Source organism: Bombyx mandarina, chromosome 15 (genome assembly GCF_030267445.1).
Source record: "Bombyx mandarina strain Sakado chromosome 15, ASM3026744v2".
In the NCBI taxonomy this organism is placed as follows: Eukaryota; Metazoa; Arthropoda; class Insecta; order Lepidoptera; family Bombycidae; genus Bombyx; species Bombyx mandarina.
The window spans coordinates 3,001,570-3,027,620 of record NC_143221.1 but is presented as its reverse complement, the minus strand read 5'-3'; the positions used below and the strand labels follow the sequence as shown (position 1 = coordinate 3,027,620).

The following is a 26,051-nucleotide window of genomic DNA, read 5'->3' as shown; positions in this document are numbered from 1 at the left end:
CTAATAAAGATGGGACGACAAACAACAGGTGCAAGCATTCATCGAAAACAACACGTGCAAGATAAGAATCGTAAACAACATCGTCCCACCACGATACCTTGCTATAAAAACGCTCCGTTGCTGTCTCTCGAGCTCAGCCTCCCGACTAGGCGCGTCCCGACTAGGCGCGTCAATACCCCCGCCCCCGCCGTTCGCCCGATCACGATGTTCGACCAGCCCATACCGTGGGCCCCGAAGGTCAAATATTTAGGCGTCACCCTCGACAGTAGGATGACATTCCGCCCCCACATCAAGACGGTACGCGACCGTGCCGCCTTCATTCTAGGACGTCTCTACCCGATGATATGTAGGAGAAGTAAAATGTCCCTTAGAAATAAGGTGACACTCTACAAAACTTGCATACGCCCCGTCATGACCTATGCAAGTGTAGTGTTCGCTCACGCGGCCCGCATACACTTAAAATCCTTCCAAATCATTCAATCCCGTTTTTGCAGGATAGCCGTCGGAGCCCCGTGGTTCGTCAGGAATGTCGACCTCCATGACGACCTGGACTTAGAGTCCATCAGTAAGTATCTGCAGTCGGCGTCCATGCGCCACTTCGATAAAGCGGCACGACACGAGAACCCTCTCATCGTGGCCGCCGGTAACTACATTCCCGATCCTGCGGACAGAATGGAAAGCAGTCGACGTCGCCCAAAACACGTCATCTCGGATCCTCCCGATCCACTAACGGTGCTTTTAGGTACTTCAAGCACCGGTCACCGTTCTCGTCGAACCCGTCGCTTGCGACGAAGGGCTCGACGAGTAAATTAACTATCAGACACAGCCCACTGAGTTTCTCGCCGGATCTTCTCAGTGGGTCGCGTTTCCGATCCGGTGGTAGATTCTGCGAAGCACGGCTCTTGCTAGGGTTCGTGTTAGCAACATCGTCAGGTTGAGCCCCGTGAGCTCACCTACTAAAGTTAGGGTTACGCTGACATAGCCTCTCAAGGCTTAGGTAGGAAAAAAAAAAAAAAAACTCTCGAGCTCAGAAGCGAGCGAGTCGCCGTGTCAGACGGAACGCTCCTGCGTAATATACGCTCTGAGTTCATTTCTGGTTTTATTGACTTACGAAGACCGCCCGCTTACCATGTCGCTACCCGAAAGTGGAAATACTCCAACATATATGCATATATTTAAACGTAGATAAGTATGTATATAAGTCTGTAGTTTCCATTGTACCAAGAATCCTAGCTTAGAGCCACATAACAATTAATTAATTAATTTCATTTACTTCAGATCTTGCGTCCATATTATACCAAAGCAATAAAATATAAAAAAAAAATTACATTAATTAACAATAACATTTCACATAGAATACAAAAATGAATTAAAAATAATCTTATCAGCCCATAGACGGGAAGACGTAGCGTGGGTAGGCCTCCCACAAGATGGGCCGACGATCTATTGAGGTTCGCGGGGATCCGCTGGATGCAGGCAGCGCAGAACCGGTCTTTGTGGCGAGGCTTGGTGGAGGCCTATGTCCAGCAGTGGACGTCTATGGGCTGATTAAAAATAATAACGATAATAAAACAAAAACAAAAATGAATGTTATGCAAATGTTGCATTATTGGACAGTCCAGATCCATCCAATGATTAGATCATTACTATAAAACCTTTAGATTAAAACACACAGTTCGTAAAGCCAGTACAGAGCGAACAATTTTTCTGCAAAAGCTTTATACAAAAGCTCAGCAAACCCTATCATCTCTCCCCATATGATAGGCTTTGTTACGCCATACCGTCTCGACTAGAATGATGATTTTCTCCGCAATTTGTGCTGCGCGAGTGAGAAATTGTTTTGCCGGAGAACAGTGCCGGATTAAGCTCGAGATGCGACGTGACGTGACCGCCCGCATCTAGGGATGTTAGAACCCACATTATTTTCTTTTATTTAACACAATTCTTGAGAAAACTCGTCATGAAAATGATTTAAATTGAATCATTGAAGAGTTATCGAATTTATTTCTCAAAAATTACTTATAAAAATCTTAATGTTATTTGATTGTTATTACTGTTTCGGCTCCTGGCAGCGATGTAACCTACGAATTTATTGATAGCTACGTCTTAGATACATCGCTTGGAGAAAAGATGTCGTGGCATGCAGTTTCCCTCGGAAACCGTGTTTCATTTTAGCAATATTTGCAGTTGCATTCATTACGTTTATGCTTTAAAAAGCCCGCGTTATATAAGCGTACTGATACTATACGAAGTCATTAGTACGATACGTGTTGATGCAATAATTTTTGTGCTCTGAGGAATTGTTCGAGATGTTTTTTACCATCGCACCGCCCGCCACCGGAGTAGAGTTCGTCGATACTTCCTGGAGCCACTGTGGTCATCGACAGTGCATTTCCAGAGACCTTTTTTGCCACGTACCATCCGGCTATGGAATGAGCTCCCCTCCACGGTGTTTCCCGAGCGCTATGACATGTCTTTCTTCAAACGAGGCTTGTGGAGAATATTAAGTGGTAGGCAGCGGCTTGGCTCTGCCCCTGGCATTGCTGAAGTCCATGGGCGACGGTAACCACTCACCATCAGGCGGGCCGTGTGCTCGTCTGCCTACAAGGGCAATAAAAATAAAACAAAATTGTGTAAAATTGTACGCAATATAAGTTGTTCTTTATAGATCACTATATATACAGAAATCAAAAGGACCATCATCCGTTTTCATTTTTGGAGATTGGTTATACGTTCAATGTGTTATACTTTATATTATGGGAAAACAAAATACACATGCTCTCTCCTGCGATGCGAGAATCGTAACTTAATTTTGTGATTTACATTCTCGGAGCCTTAACTTTATTTTACTGGTGGCGAGATGTATTGTGCGTGTCTACGGATAAGCACCGCTGTTCCATGTATTTCTGAAATGAAATAATATATATTCGTAATATTTAGTTTGTAAAATTGATTTCGACGTGATGTTTCAATCGGAAACATTGCTGTGTATCACAGCTAAACAACCTTTAGAGGCAGACATTAGTAATTAGTCAATGTCCTCCTTGCATCGTGTTCCTCAGTGCTGCGGGTCGTGACCTTGACTGTGATCCTCCATGCTTTTCTGTCCTTTATACAGTGGACATGCTGGAGGCCAATATGCCGGCCAACCAGCCCATGGGACTACGCACTCTTGGCCTCTTTCCTTCGACTTTAGCGGTGATGAGTAGTTATTAGTCAATGTAGGCTTGAATTAACAACGAGTTTCTTTACCTGATACAGCCCTGGTGTCCTGTCGGCAGCGACACTGTGAGACAATTTCCCCGCTGGGCTCTTGAATAATGAGGGATGTACCACATGTGCTGTTATTTTTCAAGTCTACCCACAAACTGGGTTGATATTTTAAATCGTTTATAGTATTGAGTTATATGCGAATTTTGGAGAAGTAGTACATCATTTTATAGGTATTTTTAAGAGAGTATTTAAAAAGTCCAAAACATGGAATTTTATTTCAATTAATATGTCATTTAAAATTCCTCCGAAAAAATAGGATTTCTATATTAACATTACTTTGTTTTCATGTCAATAAAAGAGGTTTGATTAAATATTTCATCGTTTCCGTTTGAAAGGTTTGAGCCCGTTTGAGACTTTGATTCCGTAGGCAGCTTTTACGTTGATGTCCATGGGCTTCGGTAATCCCTTGAACAGCATGTGGGCCGTAAGCTTCTACACTTTACAGAGCTGCACAGTTTTTTTTCTTGCTATTTACGTGGATAAATAAATTTGAAAATCCAAAGTTTATCTATAGAAAATCTAAAGTTTATTTCGAATTTCAAAGTTTATTTCAAACTTTAGTTAGAAAATTTTATCAATACGAATTAAATTTCACACAAACAAATCAAATGTATGCGCCTCTGTGTAATTCAATCTATTCATTGGACTTTAAAAAACTGAATAAAAAAATGCTTTGTCCATTGTGAACCGGAACTGAACGTCAGCTTGTAACAGAAGCGTATTTGGAATAGTGTTTTTGGAAAATATTTTTTAATATTAGAACAAACGCTTGGTTTTATTTTCACTGGATAAGCAGCTTGCATTATCTTTACTGGAGCTTATCTTAATAGGTACGCATGATGTTAACGAAAAAGAAGGCATAGCAGTGGCACAAGGGTTAAGACATAAAAAATCTTAAGGGGGAAAGTGTCTAGCTAGTATTTGCCACTCTAACCGGCGCCATCTAGGCGGGCTTCGGACAGTCTGCCAACCGAGAGGACTGGTGGTCGTGGCGCCGACGACCGCCGGTCCAGCGTCCCGAAGGGGAGGGTGATGGGAGTGATGTGCTCCGCACTAAACGCTTCACTCTCCCCCCTTTGTCTTTTCATGAGTTCTGTCTCTCGAGAGGCTCGGACGTGGGTTGTTGAGCAACAGGAGGTTTTAGTCGGTTCGACTCCAACATATCTCGCCCGCCATCCTCAGTGGAGGGTGGGTGTGGGTGTCCGGCGATTTCCTTCTGACCAAAAAAGAAAAAGCTAGTATTTGCCATCTGGAAAACAAATGTTGAAAAATACAAAAAAATTAACCTCGGGATGTCCTTTTTTCCTACTTATTTGCTGGTAGCCTAAGGGGCTATTCCAACTACGTGCGGACGGGTAGGTGAACTCACAGGCTCAACCTGAGAGAATTTACTAACACTAGTCCTAGCTAGCGAAAGCAGTGCTCCGCTACCACCACGCTACCGTAACGGTAGGTAGCGGCGGCATTATTGTGCCAGTGTGATTGATGTCCATAGTGATTGTACGTAAAAATACGTGACGTGAAATTACGTGACTGTAACATGAATATAAAAGTGATAACAACATTAAACTCAAAAGTGTCTTATATTGAAGACTGCCGGATGGAAAAAAGTATACGAGCTGATTGTAACTTATGGCAGTAAAACATTAAATGCGTGATTAAAGACCATCCCTACTTTCTCGACCAATGCCCTAAACAGATCTTACTTACTGGTGGTAGGACCTCTTGTGAGTCCGTCCGGGTTGGTACCTACCCGTGCGGACTCACAAGAGGTTTTGAAGGGTGGGGCAGCTGTTGTAACCATACTGTGACCTTAGAACTTATATTTCAAGGTGGGTGGCGCATTTACGTTGTAGATATCTATGGGATCAAGTAACCACTTAACACCAGGTGGGCTGTGAGCTCGTCCACCCATTTAAGCAAAAAAAAAAGATCCTGTGAAACGTAGGTTTTCCGCGGTTAATGCTGCAACCGGGGTCGCATCTGACCCCAAGGTGATTAAAGACCCCAAAATGTTCTATTTTAGTTTTTATTAACGTTCAACCTGATTACATCCCTGTCTTATATCCCTAATACAATTTTGACTCGCACCTTTCAATGTCCGCACAATAGCAATGTTTTAGAACTGCTGGCTCCGAACTAAATAAACCTTTTTTAATTTATTTTATGCACTGGAAACTATTTTGTAATGCACTGTATGTTCATTGAGTTATGTTTGTTAGTGATTATTTGAAACTTTTACACTGTATTATTTAACGGGTTCTTACATTTCATGACTTCCCAATATTTTGCGATAAAATCAACTTACACTGAGGCCGAAATTGTGCTTAGCTCCAAACATTATATCCGCGGTCTATCCGTGATTATGACGCTTGCAACAGCGCCGAAATATTGGGAAGTTAACCCACAGACACAGCCCACTGAGTTTCTCGCCGGATCTTCTCAGTGGGTCGCGTTTCCGATCCGGTGGTAGATTCTGCAAAGCACGGCTCTTGCTAGGGTTCGTGTTAGCAACGTCGTCGGGTTTGAGCCTCGAGAGCTCACCTACATGTTAGTGTGAAGCTGAAATAGCCTCTCAAGGCTATCAGCATAGGTAGGATTTTTTTTTTGTGAAGTAGGTAATTAAATGGGAAAATCGCAGAAAGAAGCCGATTAATTAGTATGTATAATCTATATTTTATATTAATACGTGAAGCAAAAACTTTGTATCCCTTTTTACGAAAATTGCGCGGCCAGAGTAGTATGAAATTTTCCACACTTATAGAGAATATAGAGAAGAAGTGCACAATGCTAATATTTTTTTAAAATAATGCATAAAAGATACTTTAAATCAATAATGAAAACATTACAAACACTACATACCATGTATTTGACGCACATACGCATGCATACTATTTATTGTCTAACTTTTGTTCTTGACGTCGGTTGTCAAATTGAGAATAGATTAAATATTGTTTGTCTTTATTAATATTTTTTATAGTGTAGTATTGGCGAAATTTGTGAATATAAAAGTATAAAATACAATCATAATAGTGTACAAACTTACAATTCCAATTAATTATAGTCGAATTTCGACTACTGCGGGACCTCTAGTGTACATAGATACGAAAGTTTAAAAATCATTTTTATTATTAAGATCACAAAGCGAAACGGTTTCTTTTAAGGGGCTTCTTAAATCTTTTGTCACTTATAAGTCCGATGTACCTCTAGTCCGATTTGAGCGTGCCCTATTCACAAAGACTTGGTGTTACAAAGCAAACACCTGGGCGGAACCCTTTCATTGAATTTACTTAGGTTTCGAACAGTGGGTACGAGTGTTTTTATTGGGGCTACCGCGTATTGTGAAGACACGTGTGCTTCATCTATTGAAAAAAAAGTGCGTAAATTGTTGTACATATATATATACAGTCAAACCTGGATAAGCGAGAGTTCAAGGGAGCACAATCTCACTCTCGCTTATAGAGGTTTCTCACTAACCCGAGTTTCTCGCTAATGCACCCTCTGAATTTCATTTCGCGATTTTCCGGATTCAAACGCATTCACTATTTTAAGTTGATCACTTAATGACAGTACTTTAATTTTCCGTTTTGACATGATGCAGAACAGAACTTTCCTTCGCAATTTATTAACGATAAACTGAATAAGTCCGACAAACAGGACGGTACAGAGGCACACGTGTCCATTCGAAAAGAATGCGATAAAATTACAACGTTATTTAGTTCCACGAAATAGAATAGGTTCAATATTGACGAGAAAACAATGCAAAAACAATGGTAGGAAGATCCACGAAAGTTAAGAATGAGTCATAAAATAGCAGATGTTAAATTTGTAATTTGTTTTGTCATTTGTTCCTCCTAAATAATATAAATAAATAAAGCTCGACTGTCGCTTATAGAGGTATACATAAGTAGCAGTCTAACTTACGGAGGTCCATGAGGGAAAAACGACTCTCTTACAGAGGTTTCTGTTTCTCACTAATAGAGGTTTTGGGAGCTTAAAATGACGGGTCCTGGCTATTATTCTCACTTATAGAGTTTTCTCACTTATCTAGTTCTCACTTACCCAGGTTTGACTGTATTTCTTCTGTGCGTGTGTTTGTCACTGAACTCCTCCTAAACAGCTGGACCGAATTCAATTTTTTTTTTTTGTATGCGTTTGGGTGGTCCCCTCGATGGCTTAGATTTACAAATCAGCCCGGCAGATGGTGCTGCAGTCGGTATCTAGGTTATTTATCTATACTACAACTAAACGGCTGGATCGACTTGAATGAATTTTTGTAGGACAACGTCTGTGGGGTCCGCTTGTTATTATATAAAAGTTCTAAATAAACAGCGTCGCTAATGGTAGGACGCTCATGCTGCCTCATAATACGTAATTACTACCGGTAATTATGCAAACTTAGAAACTATGCCCGATTGTTTTTTTATTACATTGTGGTTGGTTATTTACTTCTCGCACTAGCCTAGGAAACTCTCACTGAGTATAAATGAGTCAAACACAATATTTCATAAATACTTATAATGTTTTAGATGTGTACAGTTATTATAATATTAACAAAAAGGAGAAAACGACGCTAGGCACTTAGACGATACTAATTATATTAATAATACGATTTATGTTAAATTTTAATCTGCGCGGGAATCAAAAATCGTAAAAACGTCTTATCAAAGAGGAGAATCCAATCATTTTGAGAATCCCTTTTGTTTTCAAAATTAATTGATGTAGAAAGATTGCAATCCACCCGTAAAACCTAATTGAGTTAGCCCAGGAGAAGTCAAAGTGACCTTATACAAAAATAGGAGGTTAATTGCTTGATTTCTCTAATTTGTAAGGGTTGAATTGGACTTTTTGGGGTACGCGAGGAGCAAAGTTGTGTGAATTGTTTTATTTTGGTAATTTAATGTTTCTTCAGGTTTATATGTATTATAATGGTTGCTTATTTATCCTTTGGCATATGTGAAAGTGAACAGGTGTGGGAAAACGACACAGCCTTTGGACGTGAATTCTCACTTTCTTCCATAAAATCTAGTAAAGTCTGCGTATATAAACACCATTTTACTGAGACTTTATTTCATCTCATCTCATATCGATTCATTTGATTTCATGCTAATTGATTACGGTCTCAAGTAAATCAACTTCATCTCATTGCGCTAGTTACAATATTTATATAACAAGCTATACATATATATATGTTGATAATAATTGAGGATTTTATAAACTCAACAATGACTGTTAACAAAGAGTCAAAATATAAATAGTATATTGCTTAACATAAAGATTATATTGTAAAAAACGCTAAAACTGAAAAAAATGGGTTGAACGACCGATTCAGAACGATTTGGGTTGCCATTTAAAAAAACATTTTTTTCTTAATTCAATTTGAACATTGTTTTGATGATAAATATATGAACAACTAACGGCCCAATACATCTTTCACACTTTCAATTATAATAAAGTTCCTGTGATTTTGAATTATGCCGAAAACTTTGTTCTGTAGCAGCCCTAATGTTTCGGGAACACCTCGAGCCAAATTATGGCTTATACATATAACCCTATCTTGCCTGGCGCTTACGAAATTGCCTCTGACGGTATTATATCTTGCCTGGTTTTTCCTAGTCGGCCATCTTTAAATGGGCTACGCTGTATTATCAGATAATAACATGAATTTAGATGAGGAGACGGAAAAAAAATATCTGAATCTGAATTGTTTAAGAAAATCGTTTTCCTTACGTAGATTTGTAATATATTTTAGAGATAGCAGTGATTTAAGCAATGAATATTTCCCCTCTTTCACTTCGATAAATATCATAATAATATTATACAAAGTTTACTCAATGCTTTCAAAAATTATCATCTCTCTTGTCGTTTTCAGAAACATTGTCAATACATGATCAGCAAACTAGATTAGAGCTTAGATATTAGATTAGAGCGTGTGTGCATTTTCAAGTGTTTTTATATTTAAAAGCGTAACAAAAGCGAAATGAGTTTTCATTTTTATAACATCAATATAATAACGAGGCATCCGTTGGTGTGAGATCCGGTGATAGATTCAGCTAAGCACCGCCCTTGCTAGGGCTAGTGCTAGTCAGCAATTCGTCTCAGGGAATCCGTGAGCTCACCTACACATTCAGCGAAGCTAGCATAACTCTTTGAGATTACTAGCATATAGTAGGTATAAAAAAAGTTTGTGTGATATTAAAACTGGTGGTGAATTTATTTTATTTTCAAAATTAAGGGCAAAGCAGTACAGATGATAATTTTTACGATTTAAATTTGGCTTTCATTATTTATAATTTTCGATATCGTCTTTTTTTTTATTGGACGAGCTCACAGCCCACCTGCTGTTAAGTGGTTACTGGAGTCCATAGACATCTACAACGTAAATGCGCCATCCACCTTGAGATATAAGTTCCAAGGTCTCAGTACAGTTAGAACGGCTGCTCCACCCTTCAAACCGAAACGCATTACTGCTTCACAGCAGAAATAGACAGGACGGTGGTACCTACCCGTGCGCACTAGAGGCAAGAGGTCCTACCACTAAAGTAATACTAATCCATAGACACAGTCCACTGAGTTTCTCGTCGGATCTTCTCAGTGGGTCGCGTTTCCGATACAGTAGTAGATTCTGTGAAGCACTGCTCTTGCTAGGGACAGTGTTAGCAATACCTGCTGGTTTGAGCTCCGAGAGCTCACCTACACGCTATGGTAACGCTGATATAGCCTCTCAAGGCTATCAGCATAGGTAAGAGAAAAAAAAAACAGTAGAATATCTGATAAAAATCCCGTTGGCTGGATTATTCTGTCACGCGCGAGCAGTTCGGAATTTTGTCTAAGACAACAGTCAGGGTGATCCGCCAAAATACACTCGTCAACCTATAAAGTGGTAAATGTTTATTTCTTTCCATGGGAATATAAGCTCACAGTTCCATTACTGCGAAGTATTTACTGGAATCCAATACAGCGTGAACTTCGTCCCCCTCAGACGAGGATAAAATCTCAACCGGAATATATTTACTTCGCGATAGACATATACAGTTTTCGTCCGGATTCAGGGGATACTTATAACTAAACTAATTAAGTATAACTAAATACCAAACGAGTACATATTTTATTGAAATGTTCGGAGCGGGGGGAGGGGGATGAGGAGGGGGAGGGATTTGACCTGTGTCATTTGTCGTAATATAATAACTAATTGGGACAGTACACGTTTAAGGTTATAATGTATTATAGTGAAATCTGTTTATAGGTTTACTAATTATTTCATTAACAATCGTTCGATTATCGGCGTTTTCTACCGGTCACCGTCCTCGTCGAACCCGTCGCTTGCGACGAAGGGCTCGACAAGCGAATTAACGCATAGACACAGCCCACTGAGTTTCTCGCCGGATCTTCTCAGTGAGTCGCGTTTCCGATCCGGTGGTAGATTCTGCGAAGCACGGCTCTTGCTAGGGCCAGTGTTAGCAACACTCCGGTTTGAGCCCCGTGAGAAAAAAAGGCGTTTTCGATCTGTGTGCTTAGTGCGAGTTCTTTAACGTTCTCGATAGAGTAGAAGTTAACTCAAATTTGTACGCAGTTAGAATAGCGCTCTTAGCAAGAATCGTAGATAAACGGTCCAACGTCATACAAATTCGAGTTAACTTTTACGCTATCGAGAACGTTAAAAAACTCGCACTAAGCACACTGATGCCTTAAGATGCCGCATTTCATGTTTTCATGGCCGTTGGCTCCGGCAACCGTAAGTGTAGAAATGATGTGGACCGTGATTTTCTCCTTTAATAAATCACCCATATTAATAAAAAAATTACAATAGCTTCATGTATGTCGATGGTAAAAAGTCTTAGCTTGTATAGATAAAGTAAGCCTCTGAGTTTCACTTTCAGATTCTCTTCATTGAGTCACGTTTCCGATCCGGATCCGGTGGTAGATTCAGCAAAGCACTGCTAGTGTTAACAAATACTCTTAGCCCCGTGAGGTCACCTACCATTTAGAATAATAGCCCCGTGGGCAGTTAGGTAATAAAAAAAAGTTTAAGAACTACGCTAAGAGCGCTATGACATGTCAAACGAGGCTTGTGGACAGTATTAAGCGGTAGGCAGCGGCTTGGCTCTGCCCCTGGCATTGCTGAAGTCCATGGGCGACGGTAACCTTTCACCACCAGGTGGGCCGTATGCTCGTCTGCCTAAAAGAGCAATAAAAAAAAAAGAAATGAGTTGTAAGTAAAAGACATTGCATCTCAATTAGTGGTAATATTTTTTATCACGTCAAAATCGAAAGTTCGCTAACAAAGTCTATTTCTGCGTGATAAAGTACCATTTCCCTTTCCGGTTAATAGTTCTAAGAAATAAGTAGATGAGACAGGGCAACTGCTCTCAAGAGGTCTAAAATGAGCTTTTTTTATTGAACTTTCGATCCCTTAATAAAGAGCACTTATATAAAACAAAATGTATTTTAATTATCAGTCTTCCTTACCTAAATAACATACTATTGTATTTGACAGTTGTGTAACGTCATTGCTTCGGCTTCACAATTATGATCCAAGTGGATCTAGGAGGAGAGGGTTTAGACTGAATGTGTGCGATGGTGACCAGGCGCATACAGATGCAAATGCAATAACGATAATGCCCTGCCTATTTCTGGTGTGAAGCAGTAATGCGTTTCGGTTTGAAGGGCTGGGCAGCCGTTGTAACTATACTTGAGACCTTAGAACTTATGTCTCAAGGTGGGTGGCGCATTTACGTTGTAGATGTCTATGGGCTCCAGTAACCACTTAACACCAGGTGGGCTGTGAGCTCGTCCACCCATCTAAGCAATAAAAAAAAATAAAAAAATAAAAAAAAACTAGAAACATAACGAAAAGGCTTAACGTCGGCACCGTCTTTGTAAAATGTCTCATTTCAATAAAGTAATAACGTACAGTCCATCATCTATTTATCGAAACAGTAACAATGATACAGATGATAGCTGTATCTACTTATGATAGTCGAAGGCATGTTGACAGTCGAAGGCTGGGCTTAGTGGTTTAAATTTGGAGAGTCTATGTCAGTAGCGGACGGCTGTGGGCTAATGGTGATAATGGTTGTTGAGTTTATTAATCTATTTTATCGGTATAATCTGTGTCATTGCATTTTTCCCTACATTACTGCTGCAAAATTTCTACAGATTATTGGTTTTATAGAATTTATTAAACACTACCTGACCCGGCAGACTTCCTAGTGCCTCAATCGATAAATAAAAGACACATCAAGGGGACACATCAAAGGAAAAACAAAATTGTTTGTTTTTATATAATTCCGAGCTTTTTTATATTTTCTCTCCTTTTAAACCTTCCCTGGACTTCCCTTCCACAAATAATTCAAGACCAAAATTAGCCAAATCGGTCCAGCCGTTCTCGAGTTTTAGCGAGACTAACGAACAGCAATTCATTTTTATATATAGAGATTACTTTATTAGACAATAAAGTAATGTTTAATAAATTCATAAAACTATCCAAGTTATTATTTAAATACGAAAAAGTAGGTGAACAAACAATGATGATGATGACTCAACCAATGATTTAACCGAAGAGTCTTCATACCAAGCGAGTCAGTTCTAGGCGTAAATAAACATCTTTTTTTCAAAGTCACATTACCTAACCGAATTTGAAATCCACACACAAAAACGTAATGAAATATTAATTTACAGAAAACAAAAACAAATTTAATTAAGTTTATCTGTAACACCGCCTAATGCTATCTACATGACGCCCAAAGATAAATGAAATTACATGCATATATCGTTTGTCTTAATGTTCATTTACTTAACACTCCGACGAAGGCACATTCGATAAATTAGTTAGGCTTGGAACACATTGTTCATTCTCCGAATTTAACTGAGAACGGGAATTCTCTGAGATTTTTATCAGCATACTGTAACTGACTATCAGTTTTATTAGAGGTATGCCTTAATGTGATCCCGTCCTTATACCTACCACAAAGTGTAAATTTTTGAAGAGAAGCAACCACGCGTACCAGTTTGAAATTTTTTTGCGGTTACTTGAAGTCGTCGTGGCCTAACGGATAAGACGTCCGGTGCATTCGTGTTGAGCGATGCACCGGCGTTCGAATCCCGCAGGCGGGTACCAATTTTTCTAATGAAATACGTACTCAACAAATGTTCACGATTGACTTCCACGGTGAAGGAATAACATCGTTTAATAAAAATGAAACCCGCAAAATTATAATTTGCGTAATTACTGGTGGTAGGACCTCTTGTGAGTCCGCGCGGGTGGGTACCACCACCCTGCCTATTTCTGCCGTGAAGCAGTAATGCGTTTCGGTTTGAAGGGCTGGGCAGCCGTTGTAACTATACTTGAGACCTTAGAACTTGTATCTCAAGGTGGGTGGCGCATTTACGTTGTGGATGTCTATGGGCTCCAGTAACCACTTAACACCAGGTGGGCTGTGAGCTCGTCCACCCATCTAAGCAATAAAAATAAAAAAACTTTTTATTGGTGGTAGGACGTCTTGTGAGTCCGCACGGGTAGGTACCACCACCCTGCCTGTTTCTGCCGTGAAGCACTAATGCGTTTCGGTTTGAAGGGCGGAGCCATTGTACTGTTAAGACTGAGACCTTACAACTCATGTCTCAAGGCGGGTGGCGGCATTTACGTTGTAAATGTCTATGGGCTCCGGTAACGGATCCGGCGATATGCGGTATGATTGGATGCGAAAGACGGAGGAGCTTTCATTGTGGCGGACTTTGGGAGATGCTTACAACAAGCAATAGAGAGATACAGGCCGATGAAGTGTTAAAGTCCCATTTTGATTATAAATATTTAAAAAATATGTATGGTGTCGTGGGACACCGGATAGGAACGAATTTCCTTATTATAAAAATATTAATTTTAAGTTCTATTCGAGGTATAAAGAAAATAATTATTCGGGTATACATTTTTTATTATGATTTTTTTATTGATATAAAAAAAAAAAACTTTACAATGTTATCAACTTCAATATACAAAGAAACAGCTATTTATATGAATAATAATAATAACCAATCACGTAGACTATACATTAGACGCTGTATAGCCATCATACTAAGACTATACATAAATAATAAAAATCTTACGTTACGGACGTTTTTTCCCTGTTACGGTACCCCTCCGCGTCGTCCCATAAGGAACTTCGTTCCAAAAACCTGTGCGCTTCAGTGTGACCGGAGCTTCACTCACAGATCCCGACTAATATTTGCTTAACATCGTTCCAATCCAATATACGGTGGAAGCATTTGCTAGTATTTTACATATTATTTGCATAACGTTTCCCGTTTTATTAAATTCTGTTATCAAATCTCGTTCGCTGTTGTTGTTCTTATTCGTGTTTGTTTATTTATTTGGGATAAATAATTGGGACATTTGGGATGTATTCGCAACGTATGTAATTGATCTAGACTTAATGTTGTAAAGTAGCTTATGTATACTGTTGAAAGGGACGCGGTGTACGGTATATTGGTGGATAGTAATAAAAAAAGATACTAAAAAGGAAAACCAAGTTCAACTAAATAAAATACTTATCGTCAATTTGGTCGATAAGGATAACCCAATAAACTACTGGTCAGATATTGTCAAAATTTGACCACATTAGATTACTAATTAAAAATGAATCATGAAAATCGGTTCACATAGAAAAAAGTTCTGAGGTAAAGAGACACAAAAAAATATAGTCAAATTAATACCCTCCTCTGTTTTGAAATCGCTGACCGCGAAATGGTTTTGTTCACACTTTTACGCAATAGAGAAAAAATAATGTTTTTGTTGTCTTGAATGATTTCACATCAATTTCCATTTAAATAAATATGACATCACTCCAATACCAAATTCTTTGTTGTACTTAAAATAATATTGATATCGTTCATAAGAAAACTTGTGGCACATAAGAAATATCGAAGATTGACGTCAAAGTCTTCATTTCATTTTCCTTACAAAACCGGAAAACAACTGAAGCGATTCATCGGAAAAATTCAATAATAAGATAAAATCGACTTATCGAATATACAATATGTGTGGAGGATGTTCCGCCTTGAAATGATCCAAACATACCAATTGGATTGAATTATTTACGACAAAACAAACAACATTGAGTAACCAAATGACTTTTTCTGCTTTTTTTTCCAAGATTGAATACCGTCTTTGTATAGCTTGAAGTCATATAGATTTGCTTTCGGACTATAAACTATAATTGTAAACAGTCAAAATTCTTTGTATTGCTTTCGAAGACCTACAGCTTAGAAATAACATTACGTGAAGGCACACAATACGCCAGTAAAAACAATAACTATGGTACAAGAATATTTGGCGCTTGGGCTATTTTTTTTCCTGCCTATGCTAATAGCTTTGAGAGGCTATTTCAGCTTCGCCCTAACATGTGAATGAGCTCACGAGGCTCAATTTGGAGTGGTGCTAACACTGGCGCTAGCAAGAGCAGTTTTTCGCAGAGTCTACCACCGGATCGGAAACGCGACCCACTGAGAAGATCCGGCGAGAAACTCAGTAGGCTGTGCCTGTGGGTTTGGGCCATTTAGCACAATGATAATACGAAAGAGGAGCGTAAAAGATCCAAGTTTGCCGCGTTTTAAAACTCCTACAGCACCACATGGTATTATGAGGTTGCACGGGTAAGTACCACCTTCCTTCCTTTTCCTTTCCTTCCTTTCCTTCCTTTCTTCCTTCATATTTCTACTACGACGCAGTCTTATTTTTCGGTTTGAAAGATGGAACAGCTCGTATACAATTCGTGTGAATTGATACTTTAGATTTACTGGTAGCGACAACAACGCTATTCCTTGTCACGTTACATGATCTTATACACCCAACCAAGCGATTGAAAAATATTAAAAACTCCGCCGACGTCACGACCTCCAGCGCTGAACAAACACGAACAAAACTAAACCCTATATGCAATGCCTTATTGATTTTGACAGAAAAAACAATAAAAAAGAAACTAAATGTCGATTAATTAAATTATAAACATGGTGAGAGGTATAAATAAAGAATCTAGGTGTGATATCCAAGATCAAGTAAAATGTAATTTTTGGCAAAATAATTAACGCGGTTCAATAAATAACGTTCTTACTAATTTTAAATTGAAATTACCTGGTGATATTATACTAAATACTTAAAGTGCATAAGTATTTATTTATTTATTACTTAGTTGGGTGAACGAGCTCACAGCCCACCTGATGTTAAGTAGTTACTGGATCCCATAGACATCTACAACTTAAATGCGCCACCTACCTTGAGTTATAAGTTCTAAATTAATTGTTACGATACGTTTTCAGGTCTGCTTTGGTTAATAACAAATAATTTTAATGGATAAAGCATTAAGGCTTATAATTGTATTTTAGGAGGGAGGGTTGGGGTGTTAGTCTCAGGTGTACGCAGTCTTATGAATATTTACATCACGTCGTCGGATGCCTTTGGCGTCCCTTTCCAGGGTGACTACAATTTTACGTGATATTATCTTCAAATACAGTGTATTCCATTTTTATTTACTGACAAATAAAGGGCTAATTGTACCGTAAACGTTTAAAAGCCGCAGAATCGGTATAAATGTATCATGTAATATTTTATATTGTACTGTAATCTAGCGATAATTGGAAGCAGGGGATATTAGAATAGCTGGACAGGCTGAGTTAATCTAAAGCGAGATAAAAGTCCAGTTGAAAGACTGTAGCCTCTTCTGGAATACTGTCTTTAAAAACAACATAATTATAGAACAATTAATGTTCGCACGAATGAGATGAACTCATGATTTTATGAAAATACTAGTCGTACTCGCCCGTTTCGCTGGGCATTTAAAATTAACATTATTATTTATTGTCATGTTCTATATTCATTTAAAATATTATTATTTATTATTATTTATTTATTTATCTTATTATTTATTGTCATTATTATTAGGGAGTCAAACACTCATATAAATATTGACCTATCAATTAAGTACATGTATTTTCTACATGGATACCAAGTTTCAAATCAATCGGATGCATGGTTCAGTAGTTTTAACGGAATATCCGTAAAAACCACTGTAGATTTATATATTAGTATAGTTGACCCACGGTTAAACGTTTTTTGGTAATAATAGGATCGACTAGGATTGAGTCCACTACCACACTTATACACTGTACTAGAACATTCTCTCATCTTACAGTCGATCATAATCGATGAAGTGGTATGATAACTCTTTTTGTCTACCTATATGCTGGTAGCTTCGAAAGATTCATAACTGATGGGAAAGCTTACAGGGCTTAGTCTGAAAGAATAAGACAGACCTAAGAAGCATCATAGATACCAGAGACCAGGGCAGCTGATGAAAACGTATGGAATACAGCAATTGCTGAATAGAACATCTTCATAATGGGATAAAACTCTATTAGATTATTTGTGGCGAAACAGTCAGATATCATTGAACGAAATCTCATAAACCTCATTAAATGCTTTTGTTTTTGTTAGAAACCAAGAGAGATTCTTCAGAAAAAACATACATCTATTTTGGCTTCCCCGATTTTACGTAAACAAGGTTGAACCGGATACAGATTCGGTATCAAATCAATTTGAAGATTATGAAGTTGATATTTATGAATAGTTGTTTTAAAATAGAACTAAAAATTTGTTTTCAATACCGGCAATGAATCTGGAAGCCAAGCGGTAAAGAAAACGTAAAGAAATCAAAGGGTCAAGGCATTGACAGCTAAAGTATGTCTTCAATGTTTATTAGTAGCAGTTAAATGAATTTATGGTTCAGCACATATTTTGTGTTTACCCTAATAGCTATTCTAATGCTGTCGTTAAAAAATCATGTGCGATTTGTCAACGTCACTGGTGTTAGGGGTTCTAGTGGGCCCGTTCAGGTAGGTACCACCCCCCTGCCTGTTTCTGCCGTGAAGCCTAAGCATATAAGGTTTTGAGAGTTGGGCTGCCGTTGTACTAAAAAGCCCTTGAGCTCGTCCAAACATTTAAGAAGAAAGAAAATCAATATTTTGCAGTCAAGTACCCAATGTATGCACCCGAGCTGAACCTCTTACTAGTTTGTTAGAGTAAACTAATACTAAGCAAACACGTACACACTCTATATTAGTTGTATTCTGTTTGCAAAAATCATGAATGGTTAACACTATTTTAGATCAGAATGTTCTGGAAATACTTGTTTAAATGCGGCTTTCGGGTATATGAGTAAACGTGTTGGAACGTTGAACGAAAATATCTTTGATAAAGTCTTAATTCACTTTTCTTTAATACAACAGATTGTTAGACCCATGCTTATGAAGCTATCGAAGATGATATAGAAGAAAAGCTTAAGACAACGTCCACTGCTTAATTGTGTTTTATTACAGCTACCCTACTCTTCAAATTGGCATATTTGAGTGATTCTGAATAGAAAATAGGCAGTAAGAGCACAAATCTTCCGATGCGCTGACAACCCACCACTAATAATTAAGCGTAAAATTATATTTTTTCTTCAAAGAAACAATTTGTTTGCGCTCCTGTCGTTATAAAAATCAATGAAAGACTCTTTTCGCATAATGTCTTCAACAACATGCTTTTTTTTATTTATGAAGAAAAAACCCATCTTTCAAACCGTCTATGATGAAAATATCAATAAGACGGAAACGGTCATTAGTTTGGTAGCTAAACGAAACGCAGCACGATTCCCGAGAGATGGCAGCACGATTGCGGTATCGTCGGAACTCTACTAACTTCGTGCTATGACAGAGCCTAGCCAATGGAGGCGCATGGACGCCATCACACTTACCAACCAGCTTTCTTGAAGAGCGGTGCCTCCGTCCTAAGAACTATCCTTCGTTTTCGTTTGCTAACGTCAAGAGAAGATTTCTAAATTGTTCTAACACAACAAACGTGTTGGTGTACTCAATATTTCTCTTAGATCGATCACCTTATTCGCCCCTGTGATGTCTGACGATGGTGTTAATAATTGTGGCTTCTCCGACAAATATATATATATAAAAAGGATTATTGCCACCCTATTTCAAGGGTATTATATTTAGAGATATGTACATTTGTGTAAAATTGTGCGTCATATTTCTTGTAAGTCCCGTTTTTGAATCAATCGCACCATCTCCCCGGCGAACATTATTTGAATTCATCATTTTCTATTTACTATTTTTTTCCTTCTAAAATATATGGAATATTTTGTGCTATTGGATACAAACGAGTCTGGAAATCCAAAGTTGAGGGTTATTTGTATAGTTTGATGATGTACTTGTGTTGTAGATATTTATTTTAATGATAATAATTTGTTGAGCTTCGACAACATTGGTGAGGTCGTAAGGTTCAGTTTGGCTTATGCCGGCGGATCAGTTAGTGAAACACGTCTTTCCTTCGTAAATGTAGGTATATTGGCAAATACCGCTTAATCGTAAAGTTAAATGGGATTACGTTTTTAGGTTTAAAATCGCAAAACAGAATTACTACACATATGTGTTTCTGTAGCGCAGTATTTACGATTTGGAGAATGTTCCGATTGATATATATAAAGATTTGATACTTTGATGCCTTTGATTTTAAGGGAATTGTTGTTTACATTTACCTCGATTTTTAAATGTTTATGCCGTGATCATGCGATCTTGCAACAGAGCCGAAATAGTGTGAGCTCATGAATTGTGATTAATATGGTAAAGACCCGTCAAATAACCGTATGAATCAGTGAAGGAACACTACTTATCTGTTTAGTGTTGTTTGTTTGTGTCATTTATCATTTCCATACTGTTGATTTATTATGTGTATGTAAGTATATTAGTATGTATTGTATGTAAGTATGTATGATGGTATATAAATCAATTAGTTATATATTTCATATTTTCTATAAACGGTAGGTATTTATCTGTTTATTGTACGAGTATGTATATACTTTCTATAATAATGTATTGTCTATAGTACACCGCAACATACCTGCTATATGGACTTTTTGGTGGGAACGCGAGCTGAGAAGTTGTGATATTTGTTTTATTTTGTCTATTTAGCGTTTCTTCAGGATTAAATGCGTAATAACGGTGGTTTATTAACTGTTTAGTATCTGTGAAAGTGCACAAATGTGGAAAAATAAAACAAAGATTCTGAACGTAACTTCTCGGGATCCTCCGAAAAGTCCACTAAAGTCTCAGTAAATAACCACCATTTTACTGAGATTATATTTCATTTCATCTCATTTCATTTCATGCCATGTTTCACATTAATCAACTTAATTTCAGTTCATAATATCATATCATATCTATATCTATACTAATATTATAAAGAGGAAAGATTTGTTTGTTTGTTTCGAATAGGTTCCGAAACTACTGGACCGATTTGAAAAATTCTTTTTCCATTAGAAGCCGACATTGTCCCTGATGAACATAGGCTACTTTTTTAAAAAAAAAAAATTATTTTATTTTTTTGGTTTCATGTGTGTTTTAATGTTTCCGAAGCGAAGCGAGGGCGGGTCGCTAGTTTCATATAAAAAAGTTATCATTAAAATTAAAATAAGATTTGACCTAAAGGTCTTAGTTACCAGGTCATAAAATCCCTTAAAAAAAATATACCTGCTATATTTTTATATTTTCCAGAATTTCTGTAAATTACACGGTTGTCTGGAAGAGATCCCTTTTGGCGATAAGACCGCCTATTGTACGAATGTATCTGCTTTTTGACTGTTTTTTGAATGTAAATTGCGTTTTGGTGTGCAATAAATTATATTCTCTCTCTTTCTCTCTCTCTATGAATAAAACTTACCTGATTTTTTCGCACTATTTCCTTTGCTATTCTTATTTTTCCTTGGGTAAAGATTGATTTTACTTTGACCGCACCCCATCACAGCAACTATTCATCCATCTTCGTCGAATACCATCAATTCCTTTATGTTTTTATTCAAAACTTCTTTCTCTTTAATTGCTAATAATTCTAGGACATTTTCTTTTAAATACGTCTTTATTTTGTACTAACATTCGTTTGTTGATTAAAATACGTTTTCAATTTGAATTTATGTTTCTTTGTTTGTATTATGTTTTTATATGTTCCCGTTGGTCGTTTGGGCATGTACTCCATGTCTTCGTTTCTGAAAAAAGAAAAAAGAAAAAAAAATTGAATCAGTAAAAAATTATTTACCACAGAGTTTATGAAAGTTGTACACAAGTACTTTAAAATATAATATACATGAAGAATGGAGTGTTTTTCTTTATTGCTTAGACGATCTTATTAACTTCCAGCCCGCCTGGTGTTAAATGGTTACCGGAGCCCGTGCACATCACATAGTGTTACCACCGCCCACCTTGAAACATGAGGTATAAGTGTAAGTGTAATTTATGTAGTATAACGAGTATCCCACTCTTGAAACTGGAACCATTTTTTTTTCTAAATATAAATAGACAGGGTAGTGGTACCTATACTTTTCGAAAGTTTCCGAAGTACTTCAATCGTATGCAAATGTACTATTGACAAAAATCTGTTATTTTATGAAGTTGTAAATGTGTTTGTATGTTGTGTGTCTGTGTGTGTTTAATCGTAAATCGTTGTGGTCGGTTTATTTCGGCGGCCGCGCAACGCTTTTAATAATATCCAAGAAGCATATAAATTTCTCAAACACATTTTCACCTGGAGCAAAGTGATCTTAAATAAGGTTTACGTCGCATTTATCATATTAAGATATTTAGGTGTGTACAGAAAAACGAATTTCGAATGAAAAATTGCTTGTTTGCTACAAATTCTTTCTACAGCTGTTTAGGACTGTTAAGAACAAGTCTTTTTTTAAAATAGGTATTTTTTATTACAATGCCCTTGTTACTCTGTGGCTTTTAGCTAAATTACGGCAACCTTAAAAACACTTTCGCAGTACCATATCTTGTTTTATATATTATGGTTATTGGTCATAAATCGTAGCGTTACGTTTTGGCAAAGGTGTCATTTTATACGACTTCGGAAAAAGGTTACGGCTTAAAACTACTTTTACAGTTTAATCTCGGATTATTTTATGGTCATTATACCTAATACATCGCAAATTTTTTTCGCGGCTTGCGTTGAATTTTTACCTTTTTTGTAGTAAAATTTTAAAATGTATCGAATTTCTTCATTAGATTCACTCATCTTGACAGTACGAAAAATAAATAAAAATCACACATTATCCTAATTTGAATTTGGAAGTATCTTCTTTAAAATTTAAAATTTAAATGATATCAAAGAGATTTTATTACAAGTTCATACATACTATAATGCGAAAAGACTTTTCCCCAACCTAGTATGTTTTTTTTTCCTACCTATGCTGATAGCCTTGAGAGGCTATTTCAGCTTCGCCCTAACATGTAGGTGAGCTCACTCACAGGGCTCAAGCCGGAGCATTATATGTATTATATCCGACGTTTTAAATACTCTTTACACAGTACCGCCCGACACCACGATCTTTGTAAAGTATTCGGTAAGTCGAAAATAATGAAATGACAATAACAAGCCGTAAATGTATTTTTAAATGTGTCTACACAAAAACCAATGAAAATAAAACAATACTGTTATCAAGTGTCATCTGTTGATTCATGACGCTTACGCTGGCCAGATGGAAAGCGTCATTTCCAAATATTATCCCTAATAATATATAAATGTGAATGTAAGTTTGTTTGTAACGCTTTCACGCGAAAACTACTCAACCGATCATCATGAAACTTTGTACACATATTCTTGGAGGTATTAGAAGTAGCATAGGATACTTTTTATTAAGAAAAAATTATTCTTTTTTACGAAAAATTAAAAATTTGTTTGTCAAAAAATCTCAAAATCTAGCTTCTTCAACGGCATCTACCGGTTCAGTAATGAAGTTCCAATCCTGAGTACTGTAATACCGTTGCACTGTATTACCGACGGTCACGTCAATATTCAATCCAATTGACTATAGTTTTAGCTGTTTGGGATTTTTCGCGCTAATCTCAGTAACTACTGGTCTGATTGGAAAAATCTTTCAGTGTTAGATAGCCCATTTATTGAGGAAGTCTATAGGCTATTTAACATCACGGTAAGGCCAATACAAGTGGAGCACCAATAAATAATGTTTCAAAATTTTTATATTAAATTTTATTTTATTTTATTTTAAATTATTATATTATTATTAAAATAGGGGTTTAAATAGCTCCATAACATTCTATAATTCAAATATATTTTCACTCTCTACGAAAATGAAGTGGCGGTAAAATTTGCGTTATGACAAAATTACTATTCCACGACGGAGTCGCGGACAAAAGCTAGTTCATAATAAATTTAAAGTTTTGAGGTTTCGAAGTAAGAAACCTTGATAATGTTAGATAGGCGAGGAAAGAAGAAATAATACATAGGTTCCATTTGCCTCTGTTATTGTCAACCGATTTCCTTTTCGTGTTTAGTGGTAATATTGAAAAGTACTAGTATTATTAGTGCCACAAAATGTGCACAAAAAAACTGAGTGGAAAACCTAATTATATAAATTTATTTTAAATCTTGGTTTTGATAATTTTTTTATCACAGGAGGTTGCTGTATTTTGGATGTTACTGGATTCCTTTTTATTAATACACATTTAGCAGAGTGAACATAACTTTATTCTTGAATTGACAGAGTGCACACAGATTATACCGGAAACGGAAAATGATGCAAACAAAAAACATTAGACACTGCTTAGTAGATATTTAACATTTGGGATAAAATAGTTGAATTTCGTGATCATTGGGCGAATGCTTGTCTGTGTTGCCACCAATGTTACTTGAATTTTGTTTTATATGTGTAAATAGTCAGTATGGCTTAATCGATTTATTTCCCTATTTAATCTCTTTTAGTCTAAGGGGCTATTCCAGCTGGTAGGTACGCTCTCATTGAGAATACCCAGCGAGAAGCACGGTGGGTTGTGTCTATGTAGGCGAAGTTGAGTCTCACCTCGCCTACCAGTCCGTGAATCGGCTCTAATCCACCAACGATTACGTAGTGGGAAAAAAGGCTATTTCGCACGTCGGACTAGTTCAAAGAGAATAATTTTTAGATCGAAAATTTGAAGCCTTCGCATGACTGACATTTCAATAATGTAAGAAAATGGATTACATAAAACACCCTACGATAAATGATGCTCATAGCATTTTTATTTCTACAAATAGGTCAGGCACGGTGCCGGATTATAGATCGCAAAAAAAAAAACTACCACAAAACCCGCACGTACAATGCTATGTAAACACTAGTATAACGCGAGCACGGCAACATTAACCTAATCTGAACGAGCAAGAATTTCGTATTGTAAATAAACATTAGCAACAGGTGGGTTCCATTACAGATGACTTTAATATGTTTTAATTCTTTTTTTATAGGACAAGTTCCGGCCTTAAATGCGTTGAACGAAATCTTGAAATTTTTACGACGTTATATTGCCATCGATCATGCTGGTTACTTTAAGTAAAGAGTCATGCTTCTGGCTATATTGTAAAGTATTTTATGGGCACTTCGTAAGAACTGAGTAAGCTTTAGCTAGTTTACGAGCATGGTTTCATAGTTGTATCTTTATTTACTAAATATTTTCAAGAATGTATAGTTTGGAGCTACCGCATATTTGTTTAAAGTTTAGAGATATTTTACACTATTATTAAGCAGATATGTTCGTGGTCTGACGAAATGATTATAAATATTTTTTACTGGTGGTATAAACTTTTGTAAGTCCGCACGGGTAGGTACGATCGCCTCGCCTACTTCTGCCGTGAAGCAGTAATGCGTTTCGGTTCGAAGGGCGGGGCAGCCGTTGTAACTATACTGAGACCTTAGAACTCATATCTCAAGGTGGGTGGCGCATTTACGTTGTAGACGTCTATGGGCTCCAGTAACCACTTAACACCGGGTGGGCTGTGAACTCGTCCATCCATCTAAACAATAAGCAAAAAAGATATATGTTCGTATGAATATTATTTGATTTGACCGTTGACGACGATGTATCGAGCGATTAGATACCTACAGGACAAGTTTGGATTGTGTAAATGATATTTTACGATACATCGATCACAGAGTGAATTCCGATGTCTATTATGGGCTGCAGTTCTTCGCCATGTGGACTTCAGATAGGTGGACGAGCTCACAGCCCCCCTGGTGTTGAGTGGTTACTAGAGCCCATATATATATCTACAACGTAAATGCGCCACCCACCTTGAGATATAAGTTCTAAGGTCTCACTATAGTTACAACGGCTGCCCCGACCTTCAAACCGAATCGCATTACTGCTTCACGGCAGAAGTAGGCGGGGCGATCGTACCTACCCGTGCGGACTCACAAGACGTCATACCACCAGTAAACAGGATCAGAACATAAGCTCTTTTTATTTTTTCTACCTCTTCGCTGGTGGTCTAAGGAGATATACCAACTACGCCCGGATGAGAAATCTCATTTATCTCGATAAATATTTAGTAAAGTAATATAGAGTATGAACTTTCTGATACAGCTGAATGTCTGTAGCACGGAGCTTAGTTTGGAGCTCTTAAAGCGTCTAAGTGGCTGAAGGGTACTTATGACCCTCAGCCCATTGAAGGGGATATATCCCTTTGTTGCTAGAAGTGGTGAATCAGACGCAGGTACTAGTTCCCAACTTCTATGCCGGTGTGTAGTTTTCGTAGCGTAGTAAGTAGGACTTATTTGATTTTTATTAGTGAGAAATAAGGATTTTAAAGGAGAATACGAATATACGACGGTCTCTGTCCATATAGTATATAGAGTAAAAGCTCATTATGCGCGCTTTTTTCATTCGCGATTTGAGTATTCGCGGATTTA

The 26,051-nt window shown here is 37.4% G+C and overlaps 1 protein-coding gene across 2 annotated transcripts in view; it reads right to left on the bottom strand.

Moving 5' to 3' along the window:
• tow (target of wingless) overlaps nucleotides 1-26,051 on the bottom strand; it is a 103,925-nt gene that overhangs the window by 14,150 nt on the left and 63,724 nt on the right. Inside the window, exon 2 of one of the 2 annotated variants that reach the window (XM_028173922.2) lies at nucleotides 21,038-21,359. The exons of the other annotated variant lie outside the window; for it this stretch is intronic. Within the exon in view, the coding sequence (XP_028029723.2) occupies nucleotides 21,038-21,116 (79 nt within the window). The 5' untranslated portion in view covers nucleotides 21,117-21,359. The remainder of the gene's footprint in view (nucleotides 1-21,037; nucleotides 21,360-26,051) is intronic. 2 annotated transcript variants of the gene reach the window in all.